This window comes from Taudactylus pleione, unplaced genomic scaffold, assembly GCF_031769625.1.
Source record: "Taudactylus pleione unplaced genomic scaffold, aTauple2 ptg000242l, whole genome shotgun sequence".
NCBI classification, from domain to species: domain Eukaryota; kingdom Metazoa; phylum Chordata; class Amphibia; order Anura; family Myobatrachidae; genus Taudactylus; species Taudactylus pleione.
In genome coordinates this window covers 9,866,458-9,892,709 of record NW_028284644.1, presented here as the reverse complement: position 1 = coordinate 9,892,709, position 26,252 = coordinate 9,866,458, and the positions used below count along the sequence as shown (strand labels likewise).

Genomic DNA, 26,252 nt, shown 5'->3' with positions numbered 1-26,252 from the left:
CTCTGCTTTCTCTGTACCACGTTCAGTGTGGTGCACACTATAATACCAATCAGCAGAGTGACTACTTATCTCCATTTTTTATAGGCTGAATGACGGATTAGAATAAAGTGGTGTTAATTCAAGAAAGTAATTAGTCTGAAGTATCACTATAATCAAATTATTATATTTTGTAAGGGGTACCAACAAATCTGTCAAGGCGAGATTAGAATATTTTTGGAGAATAAGCAATGATGTATCTTTTTTCACAATGTCTTTGCTTTATTCTATGACATACCAAGGGCATGTATGTATTTAAGTTCAACACTTTAGGAAGAATGAAGCACTGTTTCAATGAGCAGTAAGGGTACCAAAAAAATTGTCCACGTCTCTACATAAAACCTCCCTTTACTGAAAAGCTGTTATTACATGGCCAATGCATAGCTACCTACTCTCCCGGATGTTGCGGGAGGCTCCTGAATTTTCGGGGAGCCCCCCCCCTGCACCCTGGAAGAGTATCCGGATCTCCCGCATCCCGTCTACTTCCTAATAAAGTGGGCAGGACGGAGAGATTTTTGCTGTGAATCGTGGCATATTTGCCGTGAATTGTGGCTCCGTTTGGAGGGGGTAGGGTTAAATTATACTACAAAACCCGCCCCCTCCTTTCACTCCCACGATTCGCAGCAGTTTGCAGGCCTAATGACATAGTACCCCCGGCCCCGCCCCCCAAAGTGCCCAGCTGTGTCTGCTCTCCGAACATCAGATGAAAAAGTCAGTAAGTATGGGTCAATGCATGAGTTACTTTGCTGGTATATAGCCGAGTTGGTACATCAGCATTTATTTTGCAAACAGATGCTCCAGGATAGGAATAGTTACAATTAAGCACAAGTCATCTGTATACAAGAAAAGCAATCATACAATTAAAGTAGTCACTGCATAAAAGCATAATCTGATTTTAAAAACCAGTAATGAAAGTATATTTTTCAAAGATTTAAAGTGGTCATGAATATGAAATAACATCAAGCACATAAAAACAATTCGACTTTTATGCAGTTGCAAAGATGGAAGAGTAAACGTTTCATCAATTATCAAGGGTTGAATACTGCACATATGTCTAAACTTATTTTTTACCAAGCAGGTAAGAAAAAATATGTTAACCATTGATAATTATTTATAATCTAAAACATGATCTAGTCTTCACAAAAAATACTATTATTAAATGCAGAGAGACTGAAAAATATGAGATATGGTAAGAACTTACCTTTGTTATCTCTATTTCTACGAAGTCCATAGGGTTCCACAGGATACCTTGGGGTATAGGTGTGACGTCAGTCATCGGGCACCATAGAGTTAAGCTTTCAGCCTCCCAGGATGCACTAGGGTCCCCCTCCTATACCCCGCCCTCGAGCCAAGGCACCTCAGTTAGTTTCCAAGCCATAGGCCGGAGGAGGAGAAGGAAGAGAGAGAAAGAAGATCTGGATACACACAAGAATCACACTCTCACCAGAGGGAGACGGAAAAATCGGTGACCAGACCAAAGCCCATCTGCAGCATAGGTGCGACAGGACGGGAGTCCTGTGGAACCCTATGGACTTCGTAGAAATAGAGATAACAAAGGTAAGTTCTTACCATATCTCATATTTTCTACTTCAGGGTCCATAGGGTATCCACAGGATACCTTGGGGATGTCCCAAAGCAGTATCCTTTAAGGGTGGGGACGCTCCTGTGCTGAAAGGAGAATCCGCCGCCCGAAGGAAGCATCCTGAGAGGCGAAGGTGTCAAACCTGTAATACATCACGAAGGTATGGACAGAGGACCACGTAGCAGCCTTGCAGATCTGGACTGCAGAGGCACCACGTCGAGCTGCCCACGAAGGACCCTCAGTACTAGTGGAATGAGCCTTCAAAGAAGGAGGAACCGGCAGACCTTCATGAAGATAAGCTTCAGAAATAGCCATACGGATCCAGGCTGCCAAAGTTTGCTTTGAAGCAGGCCAACCCGGTTTAGGACAAACACGGCGTCCGACTTCCTAAACGAAGAAGTGCGGTCAACATAAGTCCTTAAGGCCCGCACAACATCCAAAGTGGCCTCACCCACTGAAAGACCAGGTGAGTTAAAGGCCGGAACAACTATTTCCTCGTTAACATGAAACTGGGAAACAACTTTGGGAAGAAATTCAGGCCGAGTGCGGAGCACTGCCCTGTTCCCATGAAAAATCAAGAAAGGGGGTCTACAAGAAAGAGCCCCTAAATCAGAAACACGTCTGGCCGAAGCTATGGCCAGAAGGAAAACAGTCTTAGCTGTTAACCATTTAAGATCCACTGAGCCCAGTGGTTCAAACGGCGGTCCCTGGAGAGCCCTCAGGACCACAGCCAAATCCCAAGGCGCCACAGGTGGAACAAAGGGCGGCTGAATGCGGAGAACACCTTGCATAAAGGTGCGCACATCCGGGATTGTAGCAATCCTACGGTGAAACCAGACAGACAGGGCCGAAACCTGTACCTTCAAAGAAGCAAGGCGAAGCCCATGATCTAGTCCCGCTTGTAGGAAGGCGAGTATCCTAGACAGACGAAACTCCCGCGGTGCATAACCTCTCGGTCGACACCACTGGAAGAATGTATGCCACACGCGATGGTATATCCTCGCGGAAGACGGTTTCCGAGCTAGTAACATGGTACGCACTACAGAGCTGGAAAACCCCCTGGACCTCAACATGGCTGTCTCAACAGCCACGCCGTCAAAGACAGCCGAGTCAGGTCCGGGTGAAGACAAGGACCCTGCGACAGAAGGTCCGGTCGTAGCGGCAACCGCAGAGGACTGTCCACGGACAGACCCTGAAGGTCTGAGAACCAGTGCCATCTGGGCCACGCGGGAGCTATCAACAGGAGCGTACCTCCTTCCTGTTTGAATTTCCGGATTACCCGTGGAAGAAGGGAAACTGGAGGAAACAGGTATGCGAACCGGAATGTCCACCGGACGGACAGAGCATCCACCAGAGATGCCTCTTCGTCTCTTGTGCGAGACCCGTACACCGGCAACTTGTTGTTGTGCCGGGACGCCATGAGGTCGATCTCTGGAAGACCCCACTTGTCCACCAGCAGTTGAAAAACGTCCGGGTGCAGGGACCATTCCCCCGGATGAACGTCCTGGCGACTTAGAAAGTCCGCCTCCCAATTTAGCACTCCCGGGATGAAGACAGCTGATATGGCCGGAAGATTGTGCTCCGCCCATACCAGGATCCGAGACACCTCTACGAGAGCCGCCCGACTTCGGGTTCCTCCTTGCCTGTTTATGTAGGCCACGGTGGTAGCGTTGTCCGACTGGACCTGCACCGGGCGACCCTGGAGAACCCGATGTGCCTGCTGGAGGGCATTGAAGACCGCACAGAGTTCCAAGATATTTATTGGAAGCTCCGCTTCTGTCGGCGTCCACCTGCCCTGGAACAAGTGTGGACCCGAAACTGCTCCCCAGCCTCGAAGACTGGCGTCCGTTGTCAACAGGACCCAATTTGGTACCCAGAACGGACGTCCCTTGCTGAGATGGGTCGTCTGCAACCACCAGGCAAGGGACAGGCGAACCTCCGGGGTGAGCACTATCGTCTGGGACTTTAGAGACTGAGGCAGCCCGTTCCACTTGGACAGGATCAGGTGCTGCAGAGGTCTGGAGTGAAACTGGGCATATTCCACCATGTCGAACACCGACACCATGGAGCCCAGTAACCTCATCGCTGAGTGTAGAGACACCTGGCGGCTGTGCAGACAACTGCGCACCCTCGACTGTAAAGAGAGATCTTTTCCCCCGTCACAAAGATCCTTTGCTGTCCCGAGTCCAATAAGGCTCCGAGGTGCAGAATCCGCCGAGACGTGATTAGAGTGGACTTCTGCCAGTTTATTAACCAGCCGTGCCGTTGCAGTAACGCAATGGTCAGGTCCAAGTGGGGCAGAAGGAGCTCCGGAGATCCTGCCACTAATAAAAGGTCGTCCAAGTACGGCAACATGCGGACTCCCTGCAGCCGCAGAGAAGCCGCCATGACCGCCATCACCTTGGTGAACACACGCGGTGCTGTCGCCAGGCCAAAAGGTAACGCCCGAAACTGAAAGTGGTCGCTGCGGGTTGCAAACCTGAGGAACTGTTGATGGCGCAAAAGAATAGGGACATGCAGGTAAGCGTCCTGTATGTCCAATGACACCATGTAGTCCCCAGGTTCCAGCGCCAGAATGATGGACCGTAGGGTCTCCATCCGAAACTTCGGCACCCGCAAAGACTTGTTGAGAGCTTTGAGGTTGAGAATCGGACGATACGACCCATTGGGTTTCTGCACCAAAAAGAGATTGGAATAGAAACCCTGGCCCCTCTGGGAGAATGGAACAGGCACTATAACTCCAGCCTGGAGCATAGTGTGCAAGACCTTCCGCAGCTCCGTGACCTTGTTCCGGTCTGATGGTAGACCCGTGGTGAAAAATCGAGCCAGGGGTCTGTGCCGGAAAGAGAAGGCGTACCCGTGGGAGACCACCTCGAGAACCCAAGTGTCTGTCGTGGTGACCGACCAACACCGGGCGAACTGCAGCAGGCGGCCTCCCACTTTGGGATCCCCCAAAGGGAGGCCCGGACCGTCAGGCCGCAGACTTGTCATCAGGCTTAGGGGCCGGACGTCTGGTACTCCATGCCTGCTTCCGGGGCTTGGCCGATTTCTTGGGACCAGCCTGTCGGGGAAAAGACTCTGATTTGGGCCTGCCATGGGCCCTATAAGACCGAAAGGACGATGGTCCTGAACCAGAAGGAACAGCGGCCGACGGGAGACATGCCGATTTGGCTGCCGCCAGCGTGGCCACAATCTTGTCCAGATCTGGACCGAAGAGAACTTGTCCGTTAAAGGGCAACGCCTCCGAACCCTTTTTGGAATCAGCATCCGCCTTCCAGGATAGCAACCACAAGGTGCGACGAGCAGCCACCGCTGCTGAAGAAATTCGAGACACCAGGGTACTAATGTCTAAGGCCGCCTCGTTGATATAAGTGGCTGAATCATGGAGATTACCAATCAACTCCGTCTGTTCGGCCGGACAGTCGGAATCAAAGGACGCCTCCAATGAATCCGCCCAGCGCTCCATCGCTCTGGCAACCCAGCAAATGGCCATAGCCGGCCGCGCTGCCCCCCCCCCGCAAGAGAATAAGCGGACTTCAGGCAGATCTCCACCTTGCGGTCCATAGCATCCTTAAGGGAGGACATGGATGGCATCGGCAAGGTGGCACTACGGACAAGACGTGTCACATGAGAATCCACCTGTGGAGGGGATTCCCACTTAGCAAAATAATTATCCGCGAACGGATAAGCCACCGCCAGGCGCCTCTGCGGCTGGTATCGCTTGCCAGGCTGTTTCCACGCCTCCTCTATATGGTCCACTAACTGACCCGAAAGAGGAAAGACTGTGGCGTCGCCCTTCACATCCTTAAAAAAGGCATACTTGGATTTAGCAGCTGGGGGAACTTCGTCCTCAATCACCAAGGCTGTGCGGACTGCCTGAATAAGTCCAGTAATATACACCTTGGACCTAGTGTCAGCATCCTTAGTATGGATAGGTTCCTGATCGTAAGGATCCAGAATCTCCCCATCATCAGACGTCCCTTCGTCATCCTCATAAGGAGCCGACAGAGACGCCACCGGCCGTTTATGTGGCCGCATCACAGCCTCCCCCTGCAACACATCCGACAAGTGCTGTACAGAACTTGTCAGGGAGTTAACCCACGCCGGCTCCTGAGAAACCGGGAGAGGGGAAATAGGGAGACTGCGGGGTACCACCAATTGTCTGGGGAAACTCTGCATGGGTGACAACACCACTGATTGCTGGGACAAACCCATCTGCGTAAAAGCGGGCTGCGGAGCTAACTGGCCCAGGGCGGCTCCTGTACCGGTGCTGTAACCATAATAGGCTGCGCCATTGACAAACACTGCCGGCAGAGGCCCTCCGCACTACCCTCCCCCTCCGCTAAAGGTACTTTACACGTAGTACACTGTAGCCGGAGAGGAAAATCACTTTCAGACATGATGGTACCACCAATTGTTTTTTAAATAGGCGAGAGACCACCCTGCAGCACCGCAAGGGCTTAGCAGAAAGAACAGGGACAGTAATAAAACTGACAGTCAGAATAGAAGATACAGGCAGCAGCGCTAGCACAGTCACATACAATGCAAAGAAAATCAATTCCTGCACTAACCAGCGCTGATAAATCAACTACACAGAGACAGAGTCTGGTAGGACACAGCGCTGCATACACAAACCTGACCACAGCGGAGGAGAGGTATGCGGGGGGACCCAGACCACGATGCCTCCGTCCAGGCTTCCAGCAGCGTTCACCATGCGTTCAGGAAGATGGCCGCCGAGGAGCAGAGAGGAGGCAGGCCTGGGGGAGGAGCGCTGCCACAGGGCCAGTCGGCGTGTTGCAGAGAGGGCTGTGTGCAGCGGGGGAGGCGCCGGCTGTGAGACAGGGAAGGCGCGCTCCCCTGGCATGCATTTAACCCCCGGGACGCCGCAGCGCTACCGCTCTGCTGCGGTCTGCTGTCCCAGGGGGGTAGTGGAAGCGCAGGTTATATACCTGGCTCCACGCTGCAGCCAGTCCCCAGGGAGCCCCCTGCCTGGGGACTCTGGACCATGTAACAGCGGGGATCCACCGCGGGACCCCGCTGCTTACCTTGCTGTCCCCCTTGATTCCGGCCATGGTCCGGAACATCTGGGGTCACCGCTAGCTGTGACCCCAGATGCTCACCAGCATCCCCGGATCGGTACCGGCGTTCTGGTACCAGCGGGGGTGTAGGGAAGACAGCATGGACGTCAGAACTGACTGTCCATGCTGCACATCCAGATGTGCAGCCACAGCTGCATGCAGGAAAACTTCAGGGGCTCTTCTTAGCCCCCACTCCAACAGGTGCACCCGACTCCGGCCGGGCACCAAACTAAACTGAGGTGCCTTGGCTCGGGGGCGGGGTATAGGAGGGGGACCCTAGTGCATCCTGGGAGGCTGAAAGCTTAACTCTATGGTGCCCGATGACTGACGTCACACCTATACCCCAAGGTATCCTGTGGATACCCTATGGACCCTGAAGTAGAAAGAAACATTTTACTTGTATGGGACTTTATTAAATGCATTCACAAGTCATTCATCAGCTCTAATGGGGAAAAAGTGTGAAAAGCTTGTAGTGCCTGTTGCTGTAGGTCCAGATGCAGTGCCTGTAGATGTAGGGCATGATGCAGTGCCTGTGGATGTAGGGCCTGATGCAGTGCCCGTAGATGTAGGGCATGATGCAGTGCACGTAGATGTAGGGCATGATGCAGTACCTATGGATGTAGGGCCTGATGTAGGGCATGATGCAGTGCCCGTAGATGTAGGGCATGATGCAGTACCTGTGGATGTAGGGCCTGATGTAGGGCATGATGCCTGTGGATGTAGGGCCTGATGTAGGGCATGATGTAGTGCCAGTGGATGTAGCGCCTGATGCAGTGCCTGTTGATGTAGGGCCTGATCCAGTGCCCGTAGATGTAGGGCATGATGCCTGTGGATGTAGGGCATGATGTAGTGCCTGTGGATGTAGGGCCTGATGTAGTGCCTGTGGATGTAGGGCCTGATGTAGTGCCTGTGGATGTAGGGCCTGATGTAGTGCCTGTGGATGTAGGGCCTGATGTAGTGCCTGTGGATGTAGAGCCTGATGTAGTGTCTGTGGATGTAGTGCTTGTGCATGTATGGCCTGAAGTAGTGCCTGTGGATGTAGGGGCCGATGTAGGGCCTGATGCAGTGCCTGTGGATGTAGGGCCTGATGCAGTGCCTGTGGATGTAGGGCCTGATGCAGTGCCTGTGGATGTAGGGCCTGATGCAGTGCCTGTGGATGTAGGGCCTGATGCAGTGCCTGTGGATGTAGGGCCTGATGCAGAACCTGTGGAATTTGGGTCTGATACAGTGCCTGCGGATGTACAGTAGGTCCGGATATAGTGTCTGTGGTTTTGGGGCATGATGCAGTACCAGTGGATGTAGCGCCTGATGCAGTGCCTGTTGATGTAGGGCCTGATCCAGTGCCCGTAGATGTAGGGCATGATGCCTGTGGATGTAGGGCATGATGTAGTGCCTGTGGATGTAGGACCTGATGTACTGTCTGTGGATGTAGGGCCTGAAGTAGTGCTTGTGCATGTATGGCCTGAAGTAGTGCCTGTGGATGTAGGGGCCGATGTAGGGTATGATGCAGTGCCTGTGGATGTAGGGCCTGATGTAGTGCCTGTGGATGTAGGGCATGATGTAGTGCCTGTGGATGTAGGGCATGATGTAGTGCCTGTGGATGTAGGGCCTGATGTAGTGTCTGTGGATGTAGGGCCTGAAGTAGTGCCTGTGCATGTATGGCCTGAAGTAGTGCCTGTGGATGTAGGGGCCGATGTAGGGCATGATGCAGTGCCTGTGGATGTAATGCCTGATGCAGTGCCTGTGGATGTAGGGCCTGATGCAGAACCTGTGGAATTGGGGTCTGATGCAGTGCCTGCGGATGTACAGTAGGTCCTGATATAGTGGCTGTGGTTTTGGGGCCTGATGCAGTACCAGTGGATGTAGCGCCTGATGCAGTGCCTGTTGATGTAGGGCCTGATCCAGTGCCCGTAGATGTAGGGCATAATGCCTGTGGATGTAGGGCATGATGCCTGTGGATGTAGGGCATGATGTAGTGCCTGTGGATGTAGGACCTGATGTACTGTCTGTGGATGTAGGGCCTGAAGTAGTGCTTGTGCATGTATGGCCTGAAGTAGTGCCTGTGGATGTAGGGGCCGATGTAGGGTATGATGCAGTGCCTGTGGATGTAGGGCATGATGTAGTGCCTGTGGATGTAGGGCCTGATGCAGTGCCTGTAGATGTAGGGCCTGATGCAGAACCTGTGGAATTGGGGTCTGATGCAGTGCCTGTGGATGTAGGGCATGATGTAGTGCCTGTGGATGCAGTGCCTGTAGATGTAGGGCCTGATGCAGTGCCTGTAGATGTAGGGCCTGATGCAGTGCCTGCGGATGTAGGGCCTGATGCAGTGCCTGTAGATGTAGGGCCTGATGCAGAACCTGTGGAATTGGGGTCTGATGCAGTGCCTGCGGATGTACAGTAGGTCCTGATATAGTGGCTGTGGTTTTGGGGCCTGATGCAGTACCAGTGGATGTAGCGCCTGATGCAGTGCCTGTTGATGTATGGCCTGCTGTAGGGCCTGTGGATGTAGGGCCTGATGTAGTGCCTGTGGATGTAGGGCCTGATTTAGAGTTAAACATACTGGTACTGTACAATTGTGACTTTTGGATATGTGCAAAATGAGTGTGGTATATTTTGTCAACATTCATCAATTCGACAAAAGAATGGCTACCTGATCGCAATGTCAACATTGCCCAGGTTCACATTCATCATGTTGACACTGATGAAATGTTGACATTATTAGAATGTCAACAAAATGTACCTGGTGTACTTGCGATGACTTACCTGCAACAGCGGGTGCAGCGGTCATCTGATGATGACTTGCAGCGCATCCAGCGGCACTTGCAACGGTGAGTATGCCTAACCCCTATCCCTAACCCTCCGTCTAGTGAATAACTTTAACCTCTCTTGCCATAGCCCAACCCTAACCTTCCCTCTTGCAGCCTAAGCCTAACCCTCCGCCCTCTGCTGCTGGTCCGTGCACAATGTCAGTGTTTCACATGTCAACACTGTGAACATGTCGACATTCTGTACATGCCAACATGTTCAATGTGGACATCATAACTGCCAACATTGCGATGTCAACATGAATGTAAACATTGTAAATGTCGAAATTTTGACTACATCCCAAGCAAAATGTGTACATTACACTTCTGTAGATGTATCCTGAGGTGTATGTATTGTAAGATACGTGCAACTCTAAATCACATAACACATGCATCTGTCCCCATTGTCAACTGGGAAACTTTCACCAGGGCTATAGGTCGAGCAGAGATACGCCTCCTGCAAGGCATGTCTTAAAGAGATCTAAAAGTCAAAATTGTATGCATCTCTAAAGGTGGGTACACACTATATCAGGCCTGGTCAACCTGTAGCTCTCCAGCTGTTGTGAAACTAAAAGTCCTAGCATACCCTCCCACCAATCTGCTGGTAAAGCATACTGGGACTGCTGGAGAGAAACTAGTTGTCCAGGCCTGCACTATATGATATTTTGGCTAATAACGACCATTATATAGTGTTCATTTTTTGATGAATTGTCTGTTCGCAGATGGGTTGATGTAACGTACGATATGGTGCAGTAATATTAACCCTGTAACAATATACGGCGTGTACACAGACACGTTATATAGTTACATCATATCGAACCAACAGTAAATCAGGACTTCAGTAACTGTGACACCTCCAGTAATAGAAGTGACTTCAACCAAATTGTTAATCAGTCCTGATTTGAAATCGGTATCTTGGCCTTTTTCTCTTTACAGAACCGATGATCACATCATATTTTAGGCCAGATAAAAACAGGAATGACTTTAAAGCTACGTTAAGCTTATGGTACTTTGGGCCTGATTTAGAGATGTTCGCAATGCTGATGTTTTCACAAATGTTGTTTTATTTCTTTTCAACTATGCATGTGTATAAGTCACACTGCACATGTGCCATGATGGTCCTGCGACATCGGTCGCAGTAAGGATTTATTCACTAATTGATTGACAGACAACTATGTGGGCGGCAACAGGGAGGGTGCGCAACTCAAACGCAGACGTGTTGCAACCATTTTTGGGGCGTTTCCTAGGCTGTGACTATGATCCCGTTACCAGTTGTGAAGGCTCCAGCGGCTCACTTCCGACAGCCATTCTGAGAAACCATTGTGTTACTCAGAACTTCAATAATCTACTGATCTGTATCCAATGCTGCATATTTGTGCATAAGCGTTTGTTTTGTAAAGTCTCTGGTGGGCGTCTCAATAGAAATCCCAGCGGCTACGATATTTTTTATAATTTTGCACAATCGCTGTGTACAAAAAAGCAGTCACAACGGGAATAGCATCCATCTCTGAATGAGGCCCTATATACATAATCATATATATATTTACAGCCCCTTGCAAAAGTATTCACCCCCCTTTGCACTTTTTCATGTTTTGTTGCCTCACAACCTGGAATTAAAATGGATTGTTTGAAGGTGTGCATCATTTCATTCACAGAACATGCCTACAACTGTTAAGTTGTGTGTTTTTTTTATACTGTGAATCAAACAACATTTAGGACAACCTCAAGGCAAAACTGCTCCAGCTACTTCATGTTGGATGGTTTCCACTTGTGAACAGCAATCTTCAAGTCTGACCACAATTGGATTGAGATCTGGGCTTTGACTAGGCCATTCCAACACATTTAAATGTTTCCCCTTAAACCACTCGAGTATTGCTTTAGCAGTATGCTTCAGGTCCTTGTCCTGCTGGAAGGAGAACCTCCGTCCCAGTCTCAAATCACAGGCAGACTGAAACAGGTTTTGCTCAAGAATATCCCTGTATATAGCACCATCCATCTTTCCCTCGACTTGAATCAGTTTCCCAGTCCCTGCTGCTGAAAAATATCCCCACAGCATGATGCTGCCACCACCATGTTTCACTGTGGGGATGGTGTTCTTGGGGTGATGGGATGTGTTGGGTTTGCGCCAGACATAGCGTTCTCCTTGGTGGACGAAAAGTTCAATTTTAGTCTCATCTGACCAGAGCACCTTCCTCCATACATTTGGGGAGTCACCCACATGCCTTTTGGCAAACTCAAATTGTGTCTTCTTATTTTTATCACTAAGTAATGGCTTTTTTTCTGGCCACTCTTCCATAAAGCCCAGCTCTGTGGAGTGTACGACTTATTGTGGTCACATGCACAGATACACCAGTCTCTGCTGTGGAACTCTGCAGCTCCTTCAGGGTTACCTTTGGTCTCTGTGCTGCCTCTCTGATTAATGCCCTTCTTGCCCGGTCTGCGGGTTTTGGTGGGCGGCCCTCTCTTGGCAGGTTTCTTGTGGTTCCATATTCTTTCCATTTGATGATGATGCATTTGATGGTGCTCCGGGGGATCATCAAAGATTTGGATATTTTGTTTATAACCCAACCCAGAATTGTACTCAACAACTTTGTCCCAGATTTGTTTGGAGAGCTCCTTGGTCTTCATGGTGTGATGCCTCTTGCTTAGTGGTTTTGCAGCCTCTGGGGCCTTTCAGAAAAGGTGTGTTTATACTGACAGATCATGTTACACTAAATTTCACAAAGGTGGACTTCATTTCACTAATTATGTGACTTCTGAAGGTAATTGGTTGCACCAGAACTTTTGAGGGGCTTCATAGCAAAGGGGGGGATTACATATGCACATGCCAATTTTCAGAATTTTAGTTATAAAGATTCTTTTTTTTATATATATATTTTTCTCATTTCACTTAACCAAATTAGACTATTTTGTGCAGATCCATCACATACAATTCAGATTAAAAAAATAAATAAATTACAGGTTGTAATGTAACAAAAAAGGTAAAAAGCCAAGGGGGGGGGGGGGGTGAATACTTTTGCAAGGTGCTGTATATACAGTACATGAAGACTCACATTTAAATATCAATTTATTATGTATTTATTATTTTACTTTAGTTCTAAAGTTTACAACTACAGATGATCAGAAAATAAGTTGTCAAGTGAAATTCAATATGTGACTATTATTTTTAATTATAACATGCTCTGCAAACATAGGTCAATGAGCAGTGTACCTGTTAAAGGGTAATAGTAACTGATATATACTGCGAATTTGTAAAGTACTTAAGAGGCATACATACAAGGCTCCGATTCCATTCTACCAACATGACCTGCCGATCCGCAATACGATATTGAGATCGTCAGCCATCGATGATTGGCAATCTGTCGGCATATCCGGAAATTTAACATGTAAAAAATCCCTGATTCGCCGATTCCCAACATTTTTGGGTCAGGATCGGGAAATCAAGATTTTTTTAACATGTTGAATATTCCCGATTCTCCAGTACTATCTTCGGCAGAACGGGGAATGCCTAGATAGCGGCTACATGTATGACGCCCCATTACTGTATTAGTAATCAGTCAGTTATCAGTACACAAATGTAATGTAAACTTTCTGCAAAGTAGCTATAAAGTTCTTTACGGTATATATTTTTTCATATGGTCCCATAAGGAAAATAATCTATTGACCAACAACAGACACATTATTTGTGCCGTGTGTTTGAATGATATTAACTAAGCATAAAGAAATAAGATCTGTGATAGTCCTGCAGCACCAACCTGTAGCGTTCCTCTTGAAGACATTGTGTCATGTAGCTATAATCTCGCTGCAGCTGTGATTTCAAGTCTTCCATTGAATCCTCAAGGTGGCTCTGTCCATCTTTTATCTCACACAATTCCTCCAGGATAGCATCAAAACCTCCATGATGGCTATGATGATGTCCATCCAGAGTGTTAGACCTTGGGCTACCAGGTCCTGCAGGTCCAGCCCCAGAGTTACTTCCTGCTCCAGCTGACCCAGAAGTAGCACTTGAGCACTCATCATCACTTCCATACTTGGGACTTGGTGCCAAAGTGACACTGCCACTCAGTGCTCTCGAGCCCCCTTGGCCTTCACCATCCTCTTCCATACCATCTTTCAGATGTGCTATGTTATCAGCACTTCCAAATTTGTTGCGGATAAGGCTGGCAAATTCCCTGGGCTTTGACACCACTGCTGTGTGAGTGACCTGAGATAGGCCAGAAAGTCCTCCCTTTACACCTTCAACTACTCCTCCACCAAAGCCACTAATGCCTGCTCGTACATTGGCTCCCACATCTTTCAGTCCTTGCTGCATGTCCCTCAAGACATCCTTTGGCTGTCTTGATATGCCATTCTGCTCAATTTCTTTCAGTTTTTTGTGATAATGTTCCAACTTCTTGTGCAACTGAGCAATGGTCTGTGCAGACTTCTGATTCTTCTTCTCAAAAACCTGGGGTGGAGGGGAAGAGTAAAAAGAACAGAGAACATTAAACTGATCAAACTACTTACACAATAACAAAAGATATAAAGGCACATATAAAGGCACCTTAAGAGAATTGGAGACACAAATAAACATATGCAAAGGCACACTAGTACAAAATGAAAGACTTTCAAATTCAAATGTGTGCACAGATCAGAAGCAATGTACGCGAGAAAATATTAGTTGGATCAATTCAATTGAAGTTGACATTGAAGTGTCCAGCAAATTAAGCACAAACCATCATCACAAACTACCATAAACTTCAATGTTCAAATTACTTTATTTAGCCACATAGTAAAAACGGTATGCAGTCAGGATGCCGACAGTCGAAATGCCGACCGCCGGCTTCCCGACTGTCTAATCCCGGCGGGACTTATTACAGGCGTCAAAATACCGAAGACCTATCATTAACCTTACGCCAGGAGCCCGCCGCCCAACATACCGAATGAAGGTAAGTCGGGCGGCGGGCGCGGACAGCCGCTGGAAGGGGGGGAGGGGTTTAGGTCTCCGGGGGGGGACTTAGGGTCAGACACCCTCCCGGGAGGGTTAGGGTAGGGGAGGTTAGCGTTAGGCACCTCCCGGGGGGAGGTTAGGGTTAGGCACCCCCCCGGGAGTCTTCGGTTTAGGCACTTACAGGGGAGGTTAGGGTTAGGCACCCCCCGGGAGTCTTAGGTTTAGGCACTTACAGGGGGGTTATGCACTAGGGGGGGTGGTAGGGTTAGGCACCCCTAAAGGAGGGTTAGGGGGGGAAAGGGTTAGTAATAGTTAAAATACTTACGATCAGAATTTTGGAGGCTGACTGTGTTCCGCTGTCGGTATTTCAACTGTCGGACATAGGTCCGGCGGGCTTTCATACCGATCCCGCAAAAACACCTGAACCAGCAAGTTAAGCACTGGGGGGGTATTACTGAGTGTGACATATTAATGTGTAAACGGCACTACTGAGTGTGGCATTATTAATGTGTAAAGTGCATTATTGAGTGTCATATTAATGTGTAAAGAGCATTACTTAGTGTGGCATAATGTGTACGGGCATTACTGTGTGTGACATAATGTTTAAGGGACATTGCTTTGTGTGGCATAATGTGTTATAAAGGGCATTACTGCGTGGCGTAATGTGTAAGGATCATTACTGTGTTGCATAATGTGTAAGGGGCATTACTGTGTGGCATAATGTGTTATAAGGGGCACTACGACTGTGTGGCATTATTTGTATAAGGAGTACTACTGTGTGGCATAACATGAATGGACTCTGTGTGGCATAAAGTACAAACTCTGGTGGTGCCATATTCGCAAACTATGTTGCCATTTCCAATCCCTCCCGGTGGTGGCGGGGCATGACGTCATTGCGCATGGCATTTTGGGAGTGGCTGCGGGAGAGAATGGAGCAGTAGCGCATGCACCTTCTGCTGGACATGCCCCTTAGGACGATGAACAGGGGGCGTGCCACAAAGCCACATCCTCTTTACAGGCGCACGCACAGAAGAACACCCTCTTTGATTTCTGCATGTTTTTTTGGGAGGGGGAGGTGTGGGGGCGCCAAAGGGAACTTTCGCCCTAACCTCCATAAGGTCTAGAACCCGCCCTGACTACACATCACATTTATGGACGTGCACAATAAAGATCTAAACTATTTCAATTTGATCACCATTTACCATTGTGCTTGTTTGCAGGCCTCACAGGCTGTGATTCTGGGCCAATTAGTTAAGATCTCAAAAAATAGTAGGCAAATTAGTTAAGAGCTCAAACAATAATGCTGTATGTGTGACCAGCTCAACAATTAATGCAAATAGCAGTCATGTACATTCTAACCTGTTTGAGAATATTGAAAAAAATGTACTAGCCTTGTATGGCAATCATATATATATATATATATATATATATATATATATATATATATATATATTATATAATTTTAATTTTTTATTACTATAATTCAATAAAAAAAAAATATAAATGACTTTTTGGTATTTACTACAAATAGTACATTTTATTCTAAAGTTTTGCTTCATTTGCAGTTTGAAGAGTTTATCCAATAATACCCCTTTTCCACCTATATTCCGGGTCTGACCCGGAGTTGGAACAAAGTTCCTATCCGGATCAGACCCGGAATTTTGCCGACTCGGGATATTCCCGAGTCAGCACCGCTCACAAAGCAGTCGGGTCTGCATAGACCCGGCTTTTGCGGAGTGAAAGTGGTCGCTTGGAGATGATGTCAATGACCAATTGGCCGGCTAGCAGCGCACTCCAGGTCATCGTGACCCGGAGTGCGCTGTTCTCACAGCAGGGTTTCACGGGCTACGCCCGTGTTAAACCCTGCTAGTTACCTGGGTTGGATTGCCGGGTCGCTCGACCCGGCGATCCAACTCTCTCCCCTTTTACACCAGGGAGCTGCCCGGGTTAGCCCTTCAAAAACCCGGGTTTTAGCTCCGGTGTAAAAGGGGTATAAAAGTGTGACTGTTAAAATATTAAGTGAATGGAGGGCACCTAACATATCCCTCATAAGCAGACTTATGAACCAACAGCTACAACTGTATTAAGGCTTATGATGGCTATAAACTGTCATTTTCAATAGCCAAAAGTCATCAAGACCATCTGCTTTGGCTGTTTAGAATGCAAGAAACCATGGGGATGAATTTAGAATTTTAGACAGAGACAGGACACGTGTTTCGCCGAGAGGCTTGTTCACCTGACGAGAGTGTCACTACTCAGTATATATATACTATTGCTTCTCTTTGTTCATGAACATTTTTTTAATTATTATCAATGATTTTTTCTTTATATATTGTAATTCACCTTATGTTACCCTTGTGTTGTGACACATAACCCTGTTTTTTTCAGGGCACATCCTTATTACATATGTACACAAATATGTTGTATTTCTCCATGGTTTAGGCTGATATTCAGTACAAGTATAATTTTTCTGTTATTATTTTTCTTCATTATAATGAAGACAGTGTCATTACTCAGTACATGTAACACTGTCATTGTGTACTTACCATTATTATTTGGATTTTTTTCTTTTTCATACATATTTTCTGTTTTGGGATATCACTTTGTTTCTCACAGTGCAAACTGCTGATATTATATGGCAATTTAATATATGCATTTATCACTACTCCAAGGTGTACTATTCTTTACCTAGCATATCTGCTAAAACCAATATGAGTTAACATACTTGGGATAAAAGTCCTCCCAAACACAATCCTCTTAGTTATATGGGGACACAGCCTTTATCACTATCAGCAATGTCTATACAGGTTGAGTCTCCCATATCCGTTATTCCAAAAACCGGAATATTTCGGTGCATATGTGACGTCACGACGTGACCTGACGTCATGACGTCACTAGTATCAGCGGCCAATGACTAGCGGCCTGAGCGTGGTCCACACGCCAGGCCACCCCCCGCATCACCCTCCGGACCCCAAACGGCAGCCGCCGGACCCTCGTGACAGCCGCAGCACCCGCCGGTCCCTTCCACCTTACCTGCCGGACCCTTCCGCCTCAGTCACCGGACCCCTCATGAAACCCGCCGGACACCTGTAGCACTCGCCGGACCACCGCAACACCCACGCGACAGCCCCGCAGGACATCTGTAGCACACGCCGGACCACCGCAACACCCGCGTGACACCTTCCGGACCCAACCGCCGGGCCCCCCCCCAGGTATTCCGAAAACCGGAATAATCCAAAATCCGAAATGCTCCTGGTCCCGAGCATTTCGGATATGGGAGACTCAACCTGTATATGTGTACTGATATTTAATTACAATATATATCCCTCACTCATCTACAGGGGACACAGATTTCAAAGTTGCTGGATTATCCTAATAAATCATCTTTCTTCATTATCATAGTGTGGTTTCTTACAATATACAATTGTTTCTGACCGACTATCATTTATGTATATGTCGATCACAACAGAGATTTAATTAAAAGCTACTATAGTTCACCAGATATGTACTGTATGAAGTAATCATATGTGCCTCCCTGTAGATTGAATTAGGGTTAATTAGAATATTCAATACCCTAAACAGGAGCTGATTACTCATTGAATTTTTATCAATAATAAATAATAATACTCATTTACACTTCAAAGGACGTTTATATTGTTCTTTTTTGTCCTTAGTAGATTTCTATGTTATATCTACACATCACTCTCTGGGGAGAACTTCCTTTTAAAGGTGTATATTAAACGTTAAGTTTTATTCATACTAATCATTCCATCATCATCCATATATAAACAATTATCTGTCATAAGAGTGCCCCTACAAAGGCATATTTGTCCTTTTCCTCTGCTTCTTGCAGAAAGGACTTTTATATGTGTTTAGCACAAACCTTTAGGGTGCACCACCAACTTAGAGTCATCCAAAAAAATGTTTTATTGTGATGAACCATGATGTTGGTATCAATTATGTAATAGCAATTTTCCATTCATTTCAATTGTATTACTAGTGCGTACTCACAACTTTGTCATATATAGTTCCCTGAGGAACGCCTGGTGGTTGTGGGCTGCCCTACTGACATCACTTGTGATGTCAGTAGTGGACTTCCTGCTCTATTAGAGCAGGAAGTCCATTCGGGTTTGCGGGAGCCGAGACCCTACCACAGGGTCTCGTTGCAAACCCGATGGACGCAATAGTCGCGACCATCGCCAGGCCGCTCGCACAAGCTGTGCGAGCGGCCTGGAGGCGGAAAAAAAAAATGCTCTGATTCAGAGCGAGCGCCTCTGAATCAGGCCCTAAATTCAGAAGTGAAAGCTCTAGGAAATTACATAGACCATTTCAATTTTAAAATGTAATACCTCATATTGCAAGCAGTAGCTGAAACATGGGGTAAAAATAAAATATGCATCTGGGACCTCTAGAGCTGCTGATTGGCTATATCTTCTCTTGAAGACAAAACATAGCTCCTGATTGGCTGTCCATCTAGTAACTAGCTAGTCAGCTACTGTGCGGCCAGATAACTCCAATATGAAAGTATAAAAAAAAAAGTTATGTCAGATCAATCCAGAAATTAGAGAACAGGTGAGTAATAATTAAGGGACAGTTTTTTTGAAAGGTAAAGAAAGTGCCTTAATATCTTTTCATCATCATTTAATAATCACTTACATAAAATATCCACTAAACAGATTACAATAAAATATATAAAGATAATATAAAAATTAATAATAAGAAACAGCAATCCAATAACTCAGATAAGTTGGTCTATGAAAGTCAGTTGGTTAGTAGGCAATAGTAGAAGCACAGTGAAGCAGCTTATATTAGTACAGGTTGAGTCTCCCATAGCCAAAATGCTTGGGACCAAGGGTATTTTGCATATCGGAATATTCCGTATTTTGGAATAATAGCATACCATATTGAATTGTTTTAGGAATAGGGCCCAAATCTAAACACAGAATGCATTTATGATTCATATACACCTTATACACACAGCCTGAAGGTAATTTTATACAATAGTTTCAATAATTTTGTGGCTCAAACAAAGTTTGTGTAGATACATGAAATTAATTTATGTCATATACACCTTATACACACAGCCTATAGGCCATTTTATACTTTATTTTTTAATAATTTTGAGCCCTAAACAAAGTTTGTGTACATTGAACCATCAACAATCAAAAGTTTCACTATCTCAGTCATGCTAAAAATATTCCGTATTTCGGAATATTTGAATATGGGAGACTCAACCTGTAATAGCAAAGTCAGCTTAGAAGCACCTCATACATTCCAGAGTCTCAGTCAGCCTAATATAGAAGCTGACATTAACTGTCTCTCAGCGATAGTAAGAGTAAGATAGGGATAAAAAAGCACTGTGCACACTCTTATCCCTATCTTACTCTTGCTATCGCTGAGACACAGTTTGTCTGCTTATTGGGATGTAGTCATGCGGCCGCCAGTCACAATCCCAACAGAGGAATGTCGGCTAGGGATTTATGATAGGCGTCAAAATACCGACTCCTATCATAATCCCGATGCCAGAATGCCGAAGACGCCATCCCGGACGAAGGCAAGTCCGGTGTGCCCTAAGAGTTAGCTGCGAGGGGGAGGGGGGGGGGTAGGTTTAGGATTAGGGAGTCTAGCGGGGTTAGGGTTAGGTTTGGGGTGGGGAATAGGGCTAGGCACCCCTAGGGGGCCGGGTTAGGCACCCCTAGGGAGAGGTTAGGGTCAAGCACCCCCAGGGATGGTTAGGTTTAGGGAGCGGTTAAGGGGTGGTCAGGGTTCGGCACTAAGGTAGGAAGTTAGGGTTAGGTGCTTCTAAGCTGACTTTGCTACTACTAATATAAGCTGCTTCACCGTGCTTCTACTATTGCCTACTAACCAACTGGCTGTTTGGATTTGATGGACTAACAGAGATGCTTCCTAGTTATTTCATAGACCAATTTATCAGAGTTATCCTGGATTGCTGTTTCTTCTTATTATTTTTTCTATTACCTTTATATATTTTATTGTAATCTGTTTAGTGGATATTTTATGTAAGAGATTACTAAATTATATACCTTTTTTGTCCAGCGCTCTTTATTATTTTTTCTCTATAATGGTATCTGTTCTGGGGCTCAGCATCCTCAGTTTTTTTTTAGGGGAGCAGCAGGACAAGGGTATATTCATACATACATACACACATATCATTCGATTGTTGCAGTCCTGAGTGAGCCTATGGTCCCACAGAATGGCCCCGGGAACTGAGACATCGGAGCCATATTTCTTTCAAGTGGGATCCCAGACACATGCTGTGACACACCCTTGAAATAGTCACAACTACACATTACTTCTCAAACGCTTCCTGACTGTCAATCACACTGCAAATAAATAGCCGATGCGATCGACTATGGTAATATACCTTGTCGCATGTGCAGATTGTTAATTATCGCTCATCAGAGAAAACATCGGTATATCATACAACTCTGAATCTGGGAGTGATTGGCAGCTGACAGGCCCTGATTCAGTTTTGGGAATAGAGTAAGATATAGCAAGTAACTGAGCATCTTGGTAAAACCATGCTGCACTGCAGGTGGGGCAGATTTAAAATGTGCAGTGAGACTTAGATTTGGGAGGGGAGTGTCCAAATTGAAATCTAAATTGTAGTGTAAAAATAAAGCTGTGCAGTATTTCTGGGCTACATGCAAAAGCAGACAGTATTTACCCTGCCTGCAAACAAATTGTATGTATTTGCACCCCTTGTATTGCAACATGGTTTGTCCGGATACACAGTTACTTGCTATATCGTATTCTCAAAGCTGAACCAGGCCCTCTGTACGGGACAGGCACCAAATTAATTACTACATTGTATGAAGGGCTAATAGGCACATATCAAATGCATTCTCATAAGTATTGTTAGCCACATCAGCAACTCTTGGAAGCAATGCACAGCAGATGGTTAGGAGAACATACTTGACATGATGTTGGCTTGAATGGAGTTTACCAGATGTAAGGCAAGAGCAGAGAGGCAGAAGGGTGTACAGATGGAATATGAAATGCTATTTTGCAAAGCAGGGCATACAAATTATATTACAAAATTGGGAAATGTGTACAAAATATTTGTTAAATATAAAAACTATGACCATGTAACTTACTGTATTCAGCAGCATTAATCACAAGACTATTCTCACTCCTGAACCCGACTGATGCTTGCACCTTCTCTCCCCTTCTGTACGCAGATGTGCCAATGACCCTGTTGGCATTACCAGCCACAGAGCTCAATAAACACTGTGGCACATGATATTCTGTTCTGTCCAGTGTCCTGCTACATATGTACCTGCTAATTAACTTTTTGTTTTCCTCGAACACCATTGTTTACTTGTGACTCTGACCTCTGGTTATTTTTTTTTTTATCCTACACTTATGTGGCCTGTCCGGTCTCCTGTCACAATTGTGCCTTGCCTTTAGACTAGTAAGTCCTGTGTTTCCATGTGGGGTGAACCTGTGGGTTTCTCCATAACTTCCTACTTGAGGTTCATGATGAAGGCTAAACACTCATAAAACTCCATACCACAGGTGAACCAGTCAAGCAGCACAATGGGTACACTCCCACAATAAATGAAATCAACGACAGTAAGTAGGTGAAAATTAACATTTTCACGTACTTTAGTAGCGATTATGTTACAGACCCATTCATCATTCATGTTATGCAGGAGATATCACTGGAGAGGTATCTGGTGAGGAGAGGATGGCTGTTATCTGTAAGCCTGTTAGAGAGTGAACCACATCATCACATCATCACCAGGAGCTACATCATTGGCCTGGCGGGACTGGTAAAAAGCAACGAAGGCAGTCCAGTCCAGGAACAGCAAGTGTTGGAGTTACACCCAATGGATCAGAGGAGACTGAGAAGGAGCTCCACTTCATAGTTCAGCCCTCAGCTGATTTCAGCACAGGACACTGGCAGAGTTTGGTGGCAGCTACAGATGAATCATCCACTGGGGATACAGAACAGGAGGCTGTCCAATAATGGTAGTGCTGAACTGCAGTACGAGACAGTTGACCCCATTTCTATAAATTATTGTCCAACATAAAAGGTTAAAATTACTGAGCAAGTGCAGGAACACTACTCACAGGAGAAGTAATCTGCTACGGCATAAAGTATTTGAAATACCCATATCTGATAAAAGTGAGAACTATAAATGAGTTAGAACTGTACCAATTGCTCGCACTAGTTAGAGTTAGTGCCCTGCATGATATAATTACAGTACACCAAAGCCAGAAACATACCTCTTTAGCCAATAGATTATCATCATCATCCATAAAAAAAGAGCATAATTTTTGTATAATGAGGAGAAAGACTATCTTTACATTTAGGATTCATTGAAATGGAGAGACTTGGGTATCAGATTGTCACCACTAATTTATTACGGGCACCCTTCAGGGACAGGAACAGTAAGTGAGATCGCAGTGCTTGCCATTGCTGGACAACTATAAATCTATTTAGGAATCCAATGGTTTTTAGCTCAGTCTATTACACCACTCTAAAGAACTATTACTACCTCAGATGATTCCTTAGGACCAGTAATACAATACCTGTTGTGGCAAATACAGCTGCAACGTACACAAATTAGTAGGCTTCTGATGAATAAAGACTAATTATTCTGAAGATCATAGACCATAGTGCCTTAAAGATAGTTACGAAAGTATTTTTTTAAAGATTGTAACATCAGGATAAGGCTATTGTACTTTATAGAAGTATAGATATAAATAATCTCTGAATGTTCTGTATTAACCTTAGTTCTGCAGAATAAAATATCTTTAGTGTTTCTATAACAGTGATGATAGACTGTACTGTTTTATGGTAACTGGAAATAGTTTAATAAGTGTATGATGGTTATTTGGTCCCTATAGTGATCAGCCATATCATTTATCTGAGTAGAAGAAACACTGAGTGAAACCTTGGGAGTCATTGAAATAAGTGCAGGTGAACTTATACCCATTATTGGCTGTTCAATAAAAGTAAAACTTTAGCCTTCTTGTCGTGTAATTTATTGAGTTGGGAGGGGACTCTCGTCTCTGCTGGGGTTTAAAATTGACAGGATGTTATATGGGCTCCTTGTGATGTCCAACAACACCTGGGTCCAGTGCATCGTTGGGTCTGACTGGAAGGGAAGCCTGGAGGACCACCAGCCCCAGAATTACGTGACGGCCAGTTCGCTAGGAAGCAAGCCGACAGTCAACAACCTTGCCCGCCTCCTGATCTCTGTTGCGTGATTCAGAACGGAGTGGCAGAAGATACTTATCTCTTGCCAAAAGCAACAAAGAAAATAAATTATTATCTTTCACTTTCAGAGCACCACATTAGTTCTCTTCTTGCTGTGAAAGCATCTGTTTAGACAGTTTCTTGCCACCTTGTCATGATGGGAATCCTCAGACCTGTTGAGTTGGAGTGTCGAATCCAGTTTAAGCTTAAACCTAGAATCTTTTTCTGAGACTGTGCCATAATGTCAAATATGTCCTATTCTTCCCATCTGGAAAAGCTCTTGCTTGGGCTTCACCTACAGTCAGGTGCATAAATATTGGGACATTGAAAGAATTTTCATATTTTGGCCTCTATTCACCACCATAATGGCTTTGAAATGAAACAAACAAGATGTGCTTTAACTGCAGAGTTTCAGATTTAATTTGAGGATAATTACATACAAATCAGGTGAATGGTGTAGGAATTACAACGGTTTCTATATGTGCCTCCCACTTTTTAAAGGGGCCAAAAGTAATGGGACAAACTAAACAATCCTAAATCTAACTTTCACTTTCTAATACTTTTGTTGCAAATCCTTTGCAGGCAATTACAGCCTGAAGTCTGGAACGCATAGACATCACCAGACGCTGGGTTTCATCCCTGGTGATGCTCTGCCAGGCCTCTACTGCAAATGTCTTCAGTTCCTGCTTGTTCTTGGGGCATTTTCCCTTCAGTTTTGTCTTCATCAAGTGAAATGCATGCTCAATCGGATTCAGGTCAGGGGATTGACTTGGCCATTGCATACAATTCCACTTTTTAGCCTTAAAAAACTCTTTGGTTGCTTTTGCAGTATGCTTCGGGTCATTGTCCATCTGCACTGTGAGGCGCCGTCCAATGAGTTCTGAAGCATTTGAGTGAATATGAGCATATAATATTGCCCGAAACACTTCAGAATTCATTCTGCTGCTTTTGTCAGCAGTCACATCATCAATAAATACAAGGGAATCAGTTCCATTGGCAGCCATACATGCCCACGCCATGACACTACCACCACCATGCTTCACTGATGAGGTGGTATGTTTTGGATCATGAGCAGTTCCTTTCCTTCTCCATACTCTTCTCTTCCCATCACTCTGGTACAAGTTGATCGTTGTCTCATCTGTCCATAGGATGTTGTTCCAGAACTGTAATGGCATTTTTAGATGTTGTTTGGCAAACTGTAATCTGGTCTTCCTGGTTTTGTGGCTCACCAATGGTTTACATCTTGTGGTGAACCCTCTATATTCACTCTTGTGAAGTCTTCTCTTGATTATTGACTTTGACACATATACACCTACCTCCTGGAGAGTGTTCTTGATTTGGCCAACTGTTGTGAAGGGGTTTTTCTTCATCAGGGAAATAATTCTTCTGTCATCCACCACCGTTATTTTCCGTGGTCTTCCAGGTCTTTTGGGTTGCTGAGCTCTCCGGTGCGTTCTTTCTTTTTAATAATGTTCCAAACCGTTGATTTGGCTACACCTAACGTTTTTTGCTATCTCTCTGATGGGTTTGTTTGGATTTTTCAGCCTAATAATGGCTTGCTTCACTGATAGTGACAGCTCTTTGGATCTTATATTGAGAGTCGACAGCAAGTGATTCCAAATGCACATGTCACACCTAGAGGACCACCAGACCTTTTACCTGCTTAATTGATAATGAAATAATGAGGGAATAGCCCACACCTGTCCATGAAATGGCTTTTGAGTTGATAGTCCCATTACTTTTGGCCCCTTAAAAAGTGGGAGGCACATATAATTACCCTCAAATTAAATCTGAAAGTCTGCAGTTAAAGCACATCTTGTTTGTTTCATTTCAAAGCCATTGTGGTGGTGAATAGTGGCCAAAATATGAAAATTCTGTCAATGTCCCAATATTTATGCACCTGACTGTATATCGGAAATTAATGAGATGTGCCATGCTTTATTGCAGTATTCCATAAAATATTTGATTGGTCTGGTTGTGTATCTTCTACTTACACCTGCTTGTTGCACTTACAACAAGGCAAGACCGTTGGTTAGTAAGTCACTCATTTTTCAGACATTGGTTCCAGAATTTGGCTGCCAACAATGAAGCACTTGAGGCAACCCTCTACACTGATGAATTAGCAGGTAAAGATATTCCAGCAATTTCTGACAACCTCATCAATTCTTGCAAAAATTAGAGTTATGGTAGACTTACCTAGATATCACCTTTTCTTCAAGGTCCATAGGGTCCACAGGGATACTATGGGAATATGACGGTTGGAGACCAGGCACCAAACAGTTAAAGCTTCAGCTCCCAGGATGCCTCGGGTCCTCTTCCATATATAGCTCGTCTCTAGCCATAAGACTTCAGTTTAGTTAACAAGTCTCAAGGCAGGAGAAGGAAAGAGGAGAAGGAAGAGCAATCGTACACCAGAAACACATTTACACAGAATGAGAGAATCTGTGACCAAAATAAAAAATTACCCATGCAGCCATGTGCATCAGGGTGGGTGCCCTGTGGACCCTATGGACTTTGAAGAAAAGAAGTTATCTAGGCAAGTCTACCATAACTGTAATTTTTTTCTTCAGGCTTCATAGGGATCCACAGGGAT

The 26,252-nt window shown here is 45.6% G+C and overlaps 1 protein-coding gene across 1 annotated transcript in view; it reads right to left on the bottom strand.

Annotated features, from left to right (window-relative positions):
• TMCC2 (transmembrane and coiled-coil domain family 2) overlaps window positions 1–26,252 on the bottom strand; it is a 118,328-nt gene that overhangs the window by 24,959 nt on the left and 67,117 nt on the right. Inside the window, exon 4 of the mRNA XM_088479619.1 lies at window positions 13,256–13,947. Coding sequence (XP_088335745.1) covers window positions 13,256–13,947 — 692 coding nt within the window. The remainder of the gene's footprint in view (window positions 1–13,255; window positions 13,948–26,252) is intronic.